The sequence below is a fragment of the Drosophila subobscura genome, chromosome O, assembly GCF_008121235.1.
Source record: "Drosophila subobscura isolate 14011-0131.10 chromosome O, UCBerk_Dsub_1.0, whole genome shotgun sequence".
Classification (NCBI taxonomy): Eukaryota; Metazoa; Arthropoda; class Insecta; order Diptera; family Drosophilidae; genus Drosophila; species Drosophila subobscura.
Genome location: NC_048533.1, coordinates 16,064,277 through 16,081,053, shown reverse-complemented (window position 1 = coordinate 16,081,053; position 16,777 = coordinate 16,064,277). Strand labels below are relative to the sequence as shown.

Here is a 16,777-nt window from a genome sequence, read left to right as displayed (position 1 = left end):
TTTTTTGCGTTTTCATTTTGGTTCAGGATCTAGTTACATATATAGTATGTAGAAGCAGCTGTGATAAATAGTGCGCATATTATACGAAAAGCAAAAGAGTATACGACAAACAACCACAACAACAACAACCACTAAAACCCTAAGCAAAACAGAAAGCGGAAAGGAAATCAATCTGAAAATCTGTAATCTGTAATCTGACGAGGATCGATCGAAGAGGAAGCTACCTGTAGTTGAGCCATGGATTTATGACAACTACAGACAACGGCAAGAAATCGACAACAAATTGCAAAATTATGTGGCACCAACAGCCACAACAATACAGCAGTATACTAAGGACAGCAACTAAAACAACAACAGCAACTAAAGCAACAACAAATTGTATACGATTTTTATAAACCAAAACATTATTATATGTAAATACAACTAATACATACAACAACAACAAAAAGAACTCACTTAACTCAATTCGAGAGAAAAAGAGAAATAAAAGTTCGTAAGAGATCTCCCCCGCTTAACAACAAAAGCAACAACAACGCGCGCGTAACAACAACAACAACAACAAGTATACAAGCAACAACAACAACAAATAACGTAATAATAATACATAAAATAAATCTTAACAAATGTGCCTGTGTTAAAAGAAAAGAATAAAAGAGAAAAGCAGATGTAGAAGTATATTGTAAAAGAGTGCAAAATAATACAAAACAAAATAAAAGCAAAAGCAAAATTCCCCTAAAGAAAAGCCGGAAAAACCACGTGATTTTCCCCTCGTAACACTATTTTTGAGTGGAGAAACATAAACAGAAATTCCAGAGACCCCAATCCAGGAGGTCCCTAACAAACAGATCTGCTAGCATAAGAGCCCAAAGCCCCGAGGAGCCACAACTGGAAGAACAACCAGAGCAACAACCACAACGAGGACCAGACACAAGGGACGCGGGCCCCGCCGTCGAATTGTGTGTTGTGTCGCCCCACAGTCTTCTCTAAACCAAAAGTGGCACAAATCGGGTTAGACGTCGCTCCCAGAGCATTAATGGCTCAGCCCAGGGTAAGTACCATCCGAAAATTCCCTAAATTTTAAATAGGGCCATTCCAGAAGTGTTGTTATGCCCAGCCAAATTAGCGACGGCAACGTCCAATGCATAAATCTTTTATTTTTGGTTCAAATCAAATGCCGTCGGCACAAACAGCTATCAGCAAAGTGTACGGTAGCAAGTTATCTGGCAATTCCTAAAGTCTTTATACATGCATGTAGTGAAATTTCCAATCTTGGAGCCACATTAATCGAGTTGAATTTGAATTGCGTGTGCGTGTGTGTGTGGGGGTACTCTCATACCAGAGACTCACTCAAATATGATTTATGCGGGTCATTTTCTCATACAAGTTTATGGAATTAAGCAGTTGAATTGATATTTGGTATTCTGGTCGAAAACTTATTATGGAATACCCAAAATATTCGTTCTTAGGGTTTTAGAAAATCAGTTCATTGAAATGCTATTATGCAATATAATTTCAAAAAAGGCATTCGAACTATTAGCACTCTTCTTAGGATTACCTCCAAACATCTGTGTCCTAATTTATACATGGAAGTCTGTAAAAACTCCGACGGATTAACTTCAACGTTTCAATACAACCACGGAGATTCCTAAGAACCTTTCACAATTTCCTAGTTGACTTTGTTGGATGACCTTTAGGGGTTTTTGGAACGCTGTCAATTACTTAATAACTTCCCAAACTGAATCGCAAATCCATTTATAGACTTCTAGTAATTTGTAGTAAAATATCATATTTATTATGAATCTAATACTGCTCTGAAGATATTCCTTCTAATAATTATTATTGATGAGCAATTCACATTTGGGTTACTCTGCTCTCCATTACCTTTTCCCACAATTCTCGTATACGGTTTATATGGTTAAATATGGTCAACCGTTTATGTTTTACCACTCATATGGATCATAAATAATATGCTAATCAGGTGACCAACCATCTCTACCAAATCGCAGTTAGAGCAGTTGCCTCTTTACTATTTTTTTGGTTTGTTGCTTTCGAGTTTATCAATTGATTAACATGGACCTGCGAAGTGAACTTGATTTTTATTAAACGGAGCAAAGACTCTACTCCCGATATTTTTGCGTGAGTGTGTTCGTGCGTATGTGTGTTAGCAATTAACATCTACGTTTGTGTTTGTGTTTGCATGTGGAGAGTGAATTATGACTGGCCATAGGTAGGCCGAGCTCTTTGGGAGCATTAAAAGACAGAAAAATACAACAAAAATCCAAAAAATCCAAATGAAATATACAAAACGAAAAATGTGAAAATGCCCGCGGGAATGTTGTGTGGTGATTTTCATGTGTGTGTTGTTGGTGCTGCTGCTGTTACTGGCGAATAAATTTACGCTTGTGGTTTAATACACGATTCTGTCCCTGTCCCAGTCCCAGTCCAGAACCCGTACCCTTAACCCCTCTCTTTTTTTCTGCTGCCCGTTGTCTGTTTTCGCTATTCTCCTGCGGCTGTTTGGCCGAATCGCGCCATTTCAATTCCATCAAATGAATTTTTCGACTCTGGGCACAGTATACATACGGGTTCCACAGTGTCCATGTCTGTGTTTGCATGGCATCTGCATCCCGTGTGTCAGAGTGTCTGTATCTGTTTCTGTGTGCATTTGATGCATATAATTTTATTGCACATGAGCGAAAAGAGGCTGAGGCCGTGGCTGGCATTCATTCATTCCCTCTGTATCTCTCTTTCTCTTTCCCTTTCCCTTTCCCGCTCTCTTTTTGCGGTTTTATTATTTACAATTTTATTTTTATAATTTTCCATGACTCTACTATAATTTTTGGACATTTTTGCGTGCCGGAAAATGGCGGGAAGCGCTCTTTTTTTCACATATGTATTTTTATATATGTATATTTAATTTGATTATTTTATGCCTTTACAAAGAGCGAAAGAGAGAGAGAGAGAGAAGAGAGTGCCAGTGAAAAAAAAAAAAAAAGTGCAATTGCAATTTGTATAAAAATGTGCAATGTGCAGCTGCCACAAGCACCTAGCCACCCCGTCCCAGGCACTGGCACTCCCCGCGCCACTGTCCCTGCCTCTTCCGTGCCATTTCAAACGCCTGCAAAATGCAGCACAAAAATTGTTTTGGTGTTATTTTAATTTAAAGGTTAACCGCAGCGTAATTTGTGGCATAAAATATAATTCGTCTAGTGTGTGTTCCCCTCGTTCCCGCTGTGTGTTTGTTCTGTGATTGCTTTGCCTCTACTTGTTTTTTTTTGCAGAAATAAAATCAAAATAGAAAGGCATCGGTTGGGGAGTGCAAGCGGGCTAGATCGCGCGGCATGCTGCAAATGCCATTCGATGTGCAACGTGAGGCCGTTACTTGTTAGATTTCTGCCGAACACACTTGGCGAAAAGTTGATTGAAAGATTTTACGGCCATACTGAATAGGAATTTATGAGACTAAAATAACTCTTTACAAACAAAATAGTTTATTATTTTATTTTTCTTATGCTTTTCCCACTTCCATTATGTAAGGAATACCTCGAACCGAAAGTGAAGTTTAATTTGAAAAATGCTGGAAATCTTTTGCTTTTTTATTTATATATTTCATTAGTAATATTCCCCCACTGATTCTCTATCTCCGCTTAATCTCCCTGAGATGGTTAACCTTCGCTGGAAATTCTTTTCTAATTAAGTGAGAAATTCTTGAGACACTCAGCATCCCCGTGAGTCATTGTGGCTCCAGAAGAGAGTTTCTCCTTTGTATCTTTAGATCAGTTATAGCTGGGACTGGGATTGGGCCCGGCTATCAGGTATTTGTATCTCGGTTTAGTTCAGTTTCTCAACGAAAGTTGGGAATTCTCTCAGGCCAGCGAACTACTTCAGAGGAGAGCAGGAAGCAGGCAGCGAGGAATATTTATAAACAAATTACATATGCATATTTTTGCCAGGCTCTATATGGGGCCTATCCACATGAGCTGCTCCTCCGCTGTAGCTTGCTGCCTCTCTTTCTCTTTCACTTGCCCCATCTCTGTGCCTGTCTCTTTCTCTTGTCGATGTTGTTTTTCGTGTGCTAAAGAGCTTCATGTTTAATGATCAAATTGCGTGCCTCGTTCTTGGGTCGTCGGCTGTGTGGTGCCTGTTGGTGCTCTGGTTGTTGCTGATGTTGTAGTTGTTGGATATGTTGTTGTTGCTGTTGTTGCTGTAGGTACACATAGTTGCCAAGTTTGACGAGGTCGCAGCGGTATGTTGCCTGCCTCCTCTGCCGCTGCTGGCTGCCGTTGGAAGTGTTTTCATTAGTTTCATTTCTTTTAACATTTACGCCTAAATCGTCTTATAAAGTATTTTAAATAATCTGTTTCTCCTCTTCCTTTTGTGTGTTGTGTGTGTAATTTCCCTGACATTAAGTCAAAGTGTTTCGCTAATTTTCAAGTAAAACTAAATTACATTTTTTTTAGAAAACTCTTTCGTAGAGATTCGATCCATCCATGAAAGGGGCCCTGCCTGGCGGCCCTCCATGCGGGCCAGCGCCAAACAAAAAACACTCTGAAAAATGTACAAAAAAATGCTGTAAAGTAGAGGAAAAATCATTTAGACAAGTTGCACGCCGCTCATTAAATTAAATGAGCCATCAGCACGCAATTTATTTTCGTATTTTTGAGTAACTTTTTTTTGTGTTGGCCCCATCCAGGAGACGCGGCGAATGCCAAAAACTCCAAGAGATTTCTTTTGGCTTTTTGTTGGAGCCTCAAACGGTAGAAAGAGAGTGCTTTTGTTTGGAAAGTTTCAAAGGTCCTCGAGACCTGGAAATTTAATTAGATAGCCAAGAAAGATTGCTGGTTGGGTGGTTTTTAATGTGCTGGCGATTTTAAAGACATCAACTACAATTGTGTCTCAAAACCTTTTCAAAATCAGTCTCAAAGATTTGCTGCTACAAACCTACATTCCGAATATTCTGCATTTTTTAATACATTTTCCTCTTCAATTTCAAATATTTCCCTGACAGTTTCCCCACAAATACTAAAATTCTCTGCTTAATTTCTGCTTCTAAAAAATATTCAGTTTCTTTCAATTTATTTTTGAATCGAATTTTGTTTCTTGTTTTTGTCTGAACACGAAATTTGAATTTACCTTTTTGGACAAATGCCGCTGTCGCTGCTGCTGTTGTGTTTGTTGGTTTTTTGTTAATCATCTGCCAGTTTGGGGCTCATTTTAATTTAATAAATGCCGCAGACTGACGTCATGTGTTGTTGATTTTTGATAAATGTTCCAACGCCAAAGAATACATTTATTTGCATTTTTTGTTCCACCATTCAGCCATTCTGCCATTGGTCTCTTCCAATTTGGCTACCGAGCATCTAATTTTTCTGCTTTATATTTATTTATATATTTCTGCGTATTTTTTGCTGCGTTAAGTATTTGTTTTTAGACATAAATTTGGGAGCAAAAAGAACAACAAAATGAGCGCACGTTTTGGGCCGTTGACAAACCGCTCAAACCCCCCTCAACGTTTGATGACCGCCTGCTCGATAATATTGTTATTAGGAGCAATAAAAGTTAATAATAAAAAACACAGAGCAGAAAAACTATGCCACAGAGAGCGTGTTGTGTTGGAAATGTTGGTTGGAAATGTGCCTGCAACTGTAAATTAAAATAACACCCAGACACGCAACAAAAATTAATTGTCTAACACCAAATAAAACTTTTGAGGCGGCCCAAAAACAGAAACAAAACTGGGCGTGACAGCAGATAGAAGACGGGAGTATCGCGAGGGATTCGATTGGGATTGGGACACACCTACAACCAACAGCCAACAGCCAACAACCGCGGACTGCGGCTCGTCTGCTAATTAAGCAAAAGTCAAGAAAGACAACAGCCCCGAAAAAGAATTATAGAGAAATACAAAGAAATGGAAAGAAATTCAAATACAACATGATAAACAATTAATTTTGATTAGGCCTTTGGCCGCGCCATCGCAATTAAGAATGTTGCGGGTTTCAATATTCCCTGCGCCCCCCACTTTTTCGTTGTTGTTGGGGTAAATGAAATGGAAATACAACAAACACAAAAAATAGGAAAAGCAAAAGTGTTGTGGAGAAAGAAGGCCAAGAAATCGATATAGAAATGGAGTTTCGGCAGCGAACACCAAACATATTGAGGCTTTTGTCGGGGAAGGTGGGAGTGTGGCAGTCGGGGGAGCTCCGACTACGACCATGACTATGTAAAATGGCGGCCATTGTCACCATTTTGCCTAAAACGAACACACACGTGTACATGGGCCTGAGCAGGAGCAAGCGGGAGAGGTAGAGGTGGCCTTACTATGCTTCTCTCTCTCGTGGCTGCATTTTTGCACTCATAACTCTCCTGCCTTTCCGGCACTCCTCCCGCCGGGTGTCTGGCTTTTGGTCAGTTTCGGGCGTCCCCCTAGATAAAGGTGGCCCCCATTGTCCCACTCCCCCTGGTTGCAGCACTCCTCTCTGCTCCCTCACCCACTAAATGTCCTTGCTGTTGCTGTTTCCTGGCCATGTGCGAGTGCGAGTGCGTTTGTGTTTGTGTTTCTATTTTGGCCTATGTGCCGTGCAACGTTTTCGGTTTCAAGTTCACGCAACATTTTGTTGCAGCCACCAACAACACACAAACACAAACAGAAACACATAGACACCCGCATTGGGAGACCCCCTTCTTGCCACTATTGTGGCACAAACTTAAAGCCTAAATGCATATTGTTCTGCTCCACATTAAAGGTTTCTGTGCTTCAATTGAGTTGTTGGGCCTTTGTGCGGGCGGTGGGGGACCAGAGGGTGCAGTAGGCTTTTTGGATATGTATGACTTAATGTCGCGCAAACACGACAAAAGCAGACACAAACACACACACAAACGCAGAGGCACAGCGACAAACAGCGACAGACAACAGGCAGCAGCAAGTAGGACAAGAGCCCGGGCCCGGCACTAGCAACTGCCCCCCGACTGTGCCTGGTTACCCGAAAACTCTGCGCCGCAGCTCCTTCAGCGCCTGTCACTGGCAGTCGGGTCGGATGGGCCTCTACCTCTGCCCTCGCTGCCTCCTGTCTATGTGTGGCCAGGGGGCGTCATAAATTTTTGAAGGATTTTCGACGCTGAACTTGTCAAAATCAGACCAGAATGAAATGCCGGCCTCCTCGGACGACTGTTTACTGTTGGCTTTTCAGTGGTTGCTTTTCTGGGTGGATCAATATCCAAACACAAACACACACACATGCACTCGCACACTCGTACAATCGTTCAGTGTGGGGCCTGCCCCCACTTTGCCCTCCTGTCAGTTACAGAGCTTTCCACCAGAGCCGCCATTCAACAAGGTCAATGGCTTGGTCACTAAACAACAGCCAGAGAAAGACAGCAAGTAAGAAGGGAGAGAGAGAGAGAGAGAGGGAGCGAAATGGGGTCTGAGGTCTGAGCCGAAAGAGATCATCAATCAAAGTTGGCCCAAATGGTTAGGATGGCCCAGAGGGGTCTAAGTGTATTTGCCTGTTCGATTTTTACTCTTCTTTTGTTGGTGTCTGCCAGGGGTGTTCTTCGAGAGAAAGAGAAACCTTCTCCGCTCTCCGCTCTCCCTCTACTGCCATGTACATCTTCTCTGTTACTCAAATTCCCACATTACTTATGTACAAGTACAAATTGTGGTAATTTTCAAGATCTCTTTGTTGGCACGGCTTTTGCTCCACAATTTCCTCATTTCGAAAAGCAGAGGCAGCAGCAGCAAAAAAGCAGCGACAACGTACGGTTGCCACCAACACTAAAATTAGCATAACAACTTTATAGTTTAACTGCCATGAACCGAACCGAACCGAAGCGACTGCCATGGTGTGGTGTGGAGTGGAGTGTAGTTGGATTGGTTTGGATTGGAGTCGACTCGAACCCCGGCTGATCTGAGCTGAACTAACCCGGCCGCACGGCCTGTGCTGTGCGGTTGTATCTATGGGCTTGTATCTTGCATACACCCGCTCTGGCTGAGGCTCTGATTCAGGCTCAGGCTCAGAGCCAACACCAACACCAACGCCAAACGGCAGCAGCATTGCACGACAACTGCCTCGCTGCCTCCTCAGTAGACTAATCTTTTGTGTGTATCTAAAGGATTGCCAGAGCGAAAACAAAACGTTGCAAAAGGTTGACAATCGAATTGAAGTCAACTCGGGGCTTGCAGGTGGCACTGCCACTGCCACTGCTACTGCCACTGCAAAACGGAGGCAGCTGCTTTATGAGCCAGTTGCACTATTTCAAAGTATAGATACAGATGCACAGTCGCAGATACTCCACATACATACACACGTATGTACATGCATACATCATTGGCTCTGGCTTCCAGGTGCAAATCCTTGACATTTCGCTCAAAATCTTCAGTCAAGTGTGGCTCCCTGTCTGTCTTCTGCAGCTCCATCTCTTCTCTTCATCTTCAGCTCAAGTCAATTGCTCATTTAGTGTCAAAGATTTTTCCAGGCTGATAAAAAATAAAACTCCAACTTGCTGGCGAGACTTTTCATGTGTGTGAAGACGGGGCGGAGTGAGAAGGGAGACCAGGCCCAGGCACAGGCAAAAGGCCCACCATCATTTCTTGTCGCTGCACAAAAATCTTTTTGTCAACTTCTTCGGCCTCTCTTCCCTCACCCTCTCTCTCTTCTGTCTTTCTCTCACCAACCAAACTTGTCTCAAATTATGCAGTGTGAAGAGGAGCAGAGAAGCTTCTCAGGCGACGGACGCCACTTGAGTACAAATGATTAAAATCTTACAAAAAACACACACACCACACTACGGGCAACGAAAAAGAATCAAAGGCATCAGCAGCAGTTGAACTTTTGTCAAGTGACAGCAACAACAATGACCGAAACTAAAGATACCCTGGCTGGGGATTAATGGCTAAGGATGTACTGGGTAAAGATATTCTTTAGTATAGTTGCAAATGTTTAATTGGAATATCTTTATCTTTTTATTGGAAACAATTAGTAAAATTGTGCCCAATATGTCTGAATGCCCAACGTCTCACCCATCGCTGGAATACCCTCTGCAAAAAGGGTATCCGCATTAAGTTCTCGGTTTTGTTTGGTGTATTACGAGTAGTACGAGTGCCGACTGTTGTTGCCGTTGCACACAAACCAGTTTGCAATTGCGCGGACTCAAAAAAAAATGTTGTACAACTTTAGACAGAGATAGAGAACAATCACACACAAAGATATACACTCGTACGAGTACTCTTACGATATAAATATACAAACATATAGAGAGATTAACTGATAACATTAAAAATTGTCTCTTTGTTGTTGCCATTTTGCTGTTGGCTGCTTTTGGCGCTTAATTAATATGCAAAAAACGTTGAAAGAAAAGACGAGCGAAGACGAGGTAAGGTAACTAAATATATATAAATATGTACATATATATATATGCACGTGGGTATGTATATATCCATATAATGTCGAAGCAGCGGCAAAGTAATCACAAGGTCAAAGCGAATCGCTTTTTGTTTTTTTTCCTTGTGTGAGTCTTCAGCTTTGGCCACACACAAATATTTAAATGCATATATTTAGATTTTTTGTTTGCTGTTTTGGTTTTTTGTCTAATTTGGCTGGGAACAACACTTCAACAGCCATCCATCCAGCTGTCCATCTACTACTCTTTTGGTACTAAATAACTAATCTGTATTATCTGGTCTTTGTGTTTTTTGCAGTATGATGATGGCCTGCACGGCTACGGCATGGACTCCGGTGCCGCGGCGGCGGCTATGTACGATCCACATGCTGGACATAGGCCGCCCGGCCTGCAAGGCCTCCCCTCGCACCACTCACCGCACATGACGCATGCCGCGGCGGCTGCGGCAACAGTCGGCATGCACGGCTACCATTCGGGTGCCGGGGGTCATGGTACACCTAGTCATGTATCACCGGTTGGTAATCACCTAATGGGCGCAATACCCGAAGTACACAAACGTGATAAGGATGCGATTTATGAGTAAGTATCTCTCTCACATTAGATTCCAGAAAAAACCTTCGCCAAAGCTCAGCTTAGCTCATTCATTAGAGGATTTGGTAGCTGTAAACGATCACCTAAGATGATCTTTGTTGGGGTCATCTAAAACTGATTAGAGAAGAAGTTGATTGAGCGGGGTATTAGGAAAAACATTTACACAAAGATTGTCCAAAACTATCGCTGATGATCCCATTTTTCATGTGTTCTCTGGCTGCTGCCATCAACAATCAATGAAATAATCAATGAACTTTTGAACATCACTTAAAGTACACAAATACTCGTATTATAGAACTTGGAACCCACTCACATGATCATTACATTCACAAAAATCAGCACAAATATTAATCAAAGGTATTTCAAATAGATCCGCAAAGATTACTGTCCATTTTCAAGTACGAATAAATAATAGATTAGGGGATATTCCATCAACGATTAGCTCACATGATCACTAAAATATTACTTTAAAGATCTTCAATTATAAAACTCCTAGTTTTCCGAGACACCTATTGATTGGTGATCCATTAAAACCACTCAATAAATTGTTGAACCCATTTCCGTACCCTTTCCCAATTCAATCAAGCGTTCGCCTCCCAATTGATTAATAATTTTGGGCATGTTCGAGTGGTTGCGACCCAATCCGCCACCTGTTCTCACCTCGAGCGAGGGAGTCGACATCGTTTTAACGCACGCGTAACTCTGCTCAAAATGGAAGAGGTTGGAAGAGGCAAGCGATCCTTTTTTTTATAGAAATGGGCGTGATCCTTGTGCGTTTTGCGCAAAATACAAAATTATGGGTTTGGCTCGACCAAAATGTCTGTTTTCCTTTCCAATTCTCCTCTCTGTCCCTCTGTCGCTCTGTCGCTCTGTGGGGGTGTGGCAAGAGTTTAGTGACGGACACGGAACATGAACGTGCTTAGGCATTAGGGAGTCACTCCAGTCCCCAGTCCAGTTCCCAGTCCAACCATCCATCCATCCAAAATGAGCTGCAGTTGTTGCGGTTGCGTTGTTCCCTTTGCGGTTCCTGGGTGTTAATTTGCCAAAATTGTGGTTTCTTCTTTGTTTGATCTTTTTTTATGGCTCTCTCTTCGTTTTTTCTAACATGATCGAAGGCGGCTTTGCCGTGCTGCCCAGCAGATGAGTCCCTTGTGTCATTGCGTGTCCTGTTGGACTGCCAATTTTCATGTGTTGCAACTGTTTTGCCAGCTGCCTGACTGCCTGAAATGCTTGTTTGTCTTTCGATCGTTGCGGCCTTCTTTTTTTGCTGCTGCTTCTGCTGCTGCATTTTTTATTTAAGCAAATATTTGTCGTGAGAGGGAGAGACACACAGAATTTCATGAATGACTTGGCCCATCCATCAGCTGTTTGATGACTGTTTGATGATTGTCCGTCCGTCCATCTCGAGTGTCTGGCCAAACAAAGGTTCCCCCGTGGATGATGATGATGATTATGACTTCATTGGGCACCTGTGTGCTGCAGCAACATTGTTATGATTATTATTATTTTTTGGCACCTTTTCTCATCGTGTACGAGTATATGAAATTTAAATTAATTTTTATGGAAAAAAGAGGGGAGAGCGGCGGGAGGAGAGGAGCACACACACTCTCTTTTAACACCTTATCGTGTGCGCAGAACAACTTCAGCTGCTGGCTGGCTGCTCTTTTGCTTAGTCATGGCAAATGAGTGCCACAGAAATTCGTTTTCAGTTTCTGTTTCTGTTTCTGGGTTTTACTTTTTGTTCTGTTCCTGATCCTAAACTGGAAACGCACTCAACTGTAAAAGGCTGAGAGAGAACGTACCCAGTGCGAGGTCGAGGCCGAGTCTTATTAATAGTTTGTTAAGCGCAGGTCCACACCCCCTCTGGGTTCTGGCGTATTCTGTATTCTGGTTCCCTCCTCGCTGGTCACTTTTTGTGCCATCTAATGGGTTTTTCGGTCAAGGGACTGGGACAGGGACCAAACCCTCCTAATTTTGTTCAGGTGCAATTTGTGCGGCTCTAAGCGTGAACGGAAAAGAGAACAAAAAACATTGGAAAAGGCAAGGGAAATACTAGCAGAGTTCTCCTGGAAACAAAAAATGGTCAAATCATGTTGAGTTGTTGAACTAATCCGTCAGCATAAAGAGTCCAAGTGGCCCAAGGGGGATTATTTATTTAGATATACTGGCAGATAGAGCGGCAATGGCAGAGGCAGCAGCTGTTTCTCTATGCGGCGGCTGCTCATTTGCATTTTGCAGGATCGGGACAGGAAATTGTCCTGAGATGTTGCTAATACTGATATTTCTCTCTCTCTCTCTCTCTATCTTTACAGACATCCGCTATTCCCGCTATTGGCGCTCATATTCGAGAAATGCGAATTGGCCACATGTACGCCGAGGGAGCCCGGGGTGCAAGGTGGCGATGTTTGTTCATCGGAATCGTTTAACGAGGATATTGCAATGTTCAGTAAACAGGTAAGAATAATGGATCAAGTTTTGAGCCCCCTCCACCCCCACCCCCACTCCCGCTCTCTCTCTCTCTCTCTCCGCGTAATTGGAGATCTGCAGAGTCTCTCTCTTTCGCTCTCCTGCCTCGAGTACGAGGCTGGCATACTGGAATATCTGTGGGAACACATGGCCCACATGTGGCACTAAATCGCGGCACACGAACTTAACGAAGCAAGCCGCTAAATGATCGGATTACGTTACCCAACGAAGAGGATCGCTTCAGCTTCAGCTTCAGCCTCAGTTCGGTTCGGTTTCTTTCGGTTTAGGTTTTGGTTTTGGTTTTTGCTTGGGATCGATTCCTGCCTCTCTCTTTGTCCCATCTTCAATGAGCGGGGCAGTCTGCACTTAATTACAGTCTCCGCTGACAATGTCTTGCCGCCATATGTCACAAATATGCGAGGCGACTCCAGCCTGGCGCTGCCCACACTTGACACTTCCTAGGCCGCCCCGCCCCGCTAAACATTTGGAGTTCATAAAAACAGAGCAGGCGAAGAGTATGCTGCCACACACTGACATTTAAATAATTTACGATGTTTTAACATACAAATTATAATGTTGCAAGTCGTTTTGTCTTTCTCTCTCTCTGGTGTACATCCTGCTCCCCGTTTGGGGCAGCTATTTTTATGAGGCACTGAAGATCGCCTTGGAGAACAGAAGCGCACAACCGAACCGCACAACAGAGCACCACGGAGATGATGCTGACGATGCCGATGATGATTGTGTTGTTGATGATGATGCCACAAGTGAGCAAAACTTATGGCTCCATTCTACGGTTTGTGACATTTTTGGCAATGCCGAGAAACAACCACTGCAACGCCCCCTCATGCGGTTCCGCCCTGGCCAGTTGAATATTATAAAAATGATGTTTTTATTTATGGTCCATTTGAAATTTTGACAGGCCCCTGCTATGGGCAATAAACCCAACCAGCAACAACAACACTTGAACACCATCTTCTCGCGGGGGGGAGAGACACATTTATCAAGATGCTGCGCATCTTGGCATCTCTCTGGCTGGGCGAGATTTTGATGAACTCTTGTCGGAATTGTCAATGAAATGTCCCATAAAGACTCAACGAGAATCTTTAAGATCTGGCAACATCCGAGAATGAGTTACGAGTATATAAGCAGTCCTAAGAGCTACACTTTTGTCGGACTTCTATGTCTTGTTAGCTCAACCTTTACCTAGAACTAACTAGAACACGAAGCGATCATGATCTTTTGCCGGATCATCGAACCTTTTGGCAGTTGGATCTGTTCGTATCTGTATCTGTTTTCGCATCGTTTCTATTCCACACCTTGCTCATTGATTGATCACCCATCCACCTTTAACTGATCTTCAGCCACAGTTGAACACTTGGCAAAGTTCAAAACCCTGTTCGGGGTGTTCTTTCAGATCAGATCGGGTACCAGCAGATTGCAGTCAGAAAGAGAAAGAGAAAGAGAGGCAACGTTTGCGTTTGTTGATCATTCAGCGAGCTGAACGTCAACAACTAAGTTGTCGCTTGCATTTTATTTCATTTCGTTTCATTTTGGTTGAGAACTGAGAGCACTTTGGCCATTTCGGGGCCAGCAGGGTTGTCGTTTTCGACGTCGTCGTCGTTGTCGGGCTGACAAAAATAACTCAAAAATGTCATTCGCCCATCGAATTTTAACAAACGAGCGACTGTGGCAGAGAGCACATCGGTGGAGAGAAGTAGAGTGGAGACATCGCCGTCGCCTCGCCCCAGAAGAGGACGCTAAAAATAATGCTTTGGCACTTTTTTAGTTGCTGTTGAAGCAGTTGTTGCCGCTGCTGTTGATGATGATGCCGATGCATTTTATATAGATAGATTGCATAGATATATCTCTTCGTTCTCACTCTGTGAGTCTCTCTATATATAAATTCACTTTAATTTGGACTAAGCAACTGCGTAAAATGCGCCACCACGCCAACGCCACAGACATTGGGTGCGATTCCCCCTCATCAAGAGTCGCCAGATCCCACAGATCCGACAGATCCGACAGATCCAAGAGAGATCCTCTGTTGGCTGGCTCACTGGATGGATGATATACTCGTGCATACATAGTTAGGCGACTTTTGGTGTTGGCGCTGCTAATGATGCAGCTAAGGAAACGCTTTATAATTTCTCTTTAAAACCAGAAACATGTGATGCAAATGATGGGCCACAGCAACAAAAAATATAAGAAAAATAAATACATGCTACGAGAATATACCATCCATATGTATAAATACTCGACATGGGATGGGGATCCAACAAAGTTCGTTGTCTGCTGAGGCTGCTTCTGCTTGATGATCATCATCATTATCATTATTGTCATTTCTCCCCATTGGTTAATGTGCTTTGTGTCTTTGTTGAGGATCCCCCCCGAAAGACAAAGGAAAGTCTGCCCAAAACAGAATGTGTATATTCTTATGATTTCATTTTAAGTAATTTTTAATGAAAATCATCTCGTTTGGCAGTCGACTTTTGGGTTCTGTCTGCCTGTCCCCCGATTGCGATCCCTCTTTGCGGTTTGACAAGACTTTTGTGGCAGTTTGGCTAATAGTTTGTACATGCAACGAGTTGATTCCGCTGCTGACAACATTGGGCCATTGTCTCCTTGTCACTGCTGGTTGTTGCTCTTCTGCTTGTGGCTGTGGTTGTGCTTACGCCTGTGCCTGCCTGTGGTTCCTGCTTATTGCAGTTGCAGGCCATGCGTGCCACGTCTGCCTGTTGGAGGAAGGATTGTCTGCTTGGGCCTGATGATTAATGAAGTGCGGCTAAATGTGCCCGATGATTTTTGATTTCATCATCCCATCACATGCACTCGCTCGCTGCCTCTCTCTGTCTCTTCTCACTGTTTTCCTCTGAATATGATGATGATGGGCAGTTGGCTGTCCTTGACATTAACTAGGACTTGTCACAACATTTCAACGGGCCAGGAAAAGTGAACAACTTTCCCGGCAGGTAGTGGAACAGGTTAAGCCCTAATGCCAATCAATGTATTTTGGTTTTCTTTGGGTTTTCCCCCTCACAAAAGGCAATTCCGCTGGCCAAGATCCCTTTTCTCCCCCTCTCCTTTGTTTCTCTATATTTCTTTCTCTGGTTCTCTGGCTCTGGCTGTTTTATTTTTGTTCGTTTTTGTTTCGTAAATTGCATTTTCTGATTTCGTCCGAAACGCAGAAGGCAGGAGATGGGATGGGCTGAGGTTCAGCTCTTCGGTGCGGTTCATAATCAGGTATGAAAGGTTACGCTTGCGCAGTTGTATTGTCAGCAGGAGCAGGGCTCTACCTCGGCCGCTGCCTCTTCTTCTCATTGGAATGTTCACTTTGCCAGGGCTGGGATCTCTCATCTTCTTCCCCTACCTTCTCTCTATAGGAGAGATATCTCTGGGCTCTACGCATTTGCGTTCGTTTCTCTGTCTGTGTTTCTGTTTCTCGGGGCCGCCTGGAGGCAGCATCGCATCGCATCGGAAAGAAAAAGGAACTTAATCTCTTTTGTGCAATATTCCCTGACTCAGTTGGTGCCCCTCTGCCACTCGCTCGCTTCCCTCAATCTGTGTTGGTTCTCTTGTTTTGTTCTTTTAATGATAAAAAATACAGAAACCTTTACCTTTTTATTTGGAATTTGGTACCTTTTTAATCTGCCTCTCGCTCTGGCAATGGCCACGGCCATAGCTACGGCTCTTTCTCTCCCTCGTTCTAGTTGTACGAACATTATTAAGGCATTGTTCTTTTTAGTTTTCTCTGTCTGTGTCTGTGTGTGTGTGCTGTTTTTTTCCCCCGGCTGATCCAACCCTTAGCGGGTTTTGAATTTCTTCTCTCTGGAGTGGAACAAAAGATTCGTTCTTCGTTTTCTATTTTTTGTGTACACATTTTTATTTGTTAGCCAAACTGCGAAATGAGCAAGGCGCAGACGCAACTGTTGCCAGCGGGAATGAGTTCCAAAAATGGGAGGAATTTCCAGAGGGGAGGCTTTGCGTTTTCGGGAATTGCGTTGCATTCAGTTGGTGGCACAGCGTGAACTGATTTGGCACAGACCCTGGGAGGAAATAAATGCCAGAGTGTAGGGCCCGACACCCACCCACCCAGAGGCCTCCGATTATTTACTTTACAGTGGTGCATGGTGCATGGTGCATGTGGTTCACCGATTCAAAATTTCGAGCAGCGTTCGTCCATTAGCAGCCAGACAGTAGACAGGCAGACAGACAGACAGCCAGACGAGATGCGTCCCAAATTCAAATATTTGTTTATGGAACCACTTGGCGCCTTTTAAATGTGATTATTTAGTTAACTGCCTAAATGTATCTGGACGATGGA

The 16,777-nt window shown here is 43.3% G+C and overlaps 1 protein-coding gene across 4 annotated transcripts in view; it reads left to right on the top strand.

The window, feature by feature from the left end:
* The first annotated feature begins 580 nt into the window (after positions 1 to 580).
* Positions 581 to 16,777, top strand: part of LOC117898337 (homeobox protein homothorax) — a 110,310-nt gene continuing 94,113 nt past the window's right edge. The window contains exons 1-3 of one of the 4 annotated variants that reach the window (XM_034807662.1): positions 581 to 1,048; positions 9,698 to 9,978; positions 12,303 to 12,444. In XM_034807662.1, coding sequence (XP_034663553.1) covers positions 1,034 to 1,048; positions 9,698 to 9,978; positions 12,303 to 12,444 — 438 coding nt within the window. In that variant the 5' untranslated portion in view covers positions 581 to 1,033. The remainder of the gene's footprint in view (positions 1,049 to 9,697; positions 9,979 to 12,302; positions 12,445 to 16,777) is intronic. The other 3 variants (XM_034807661.1, XM_034807663.1, XM_034807664.1) reach the window with 3 other exon arrangements.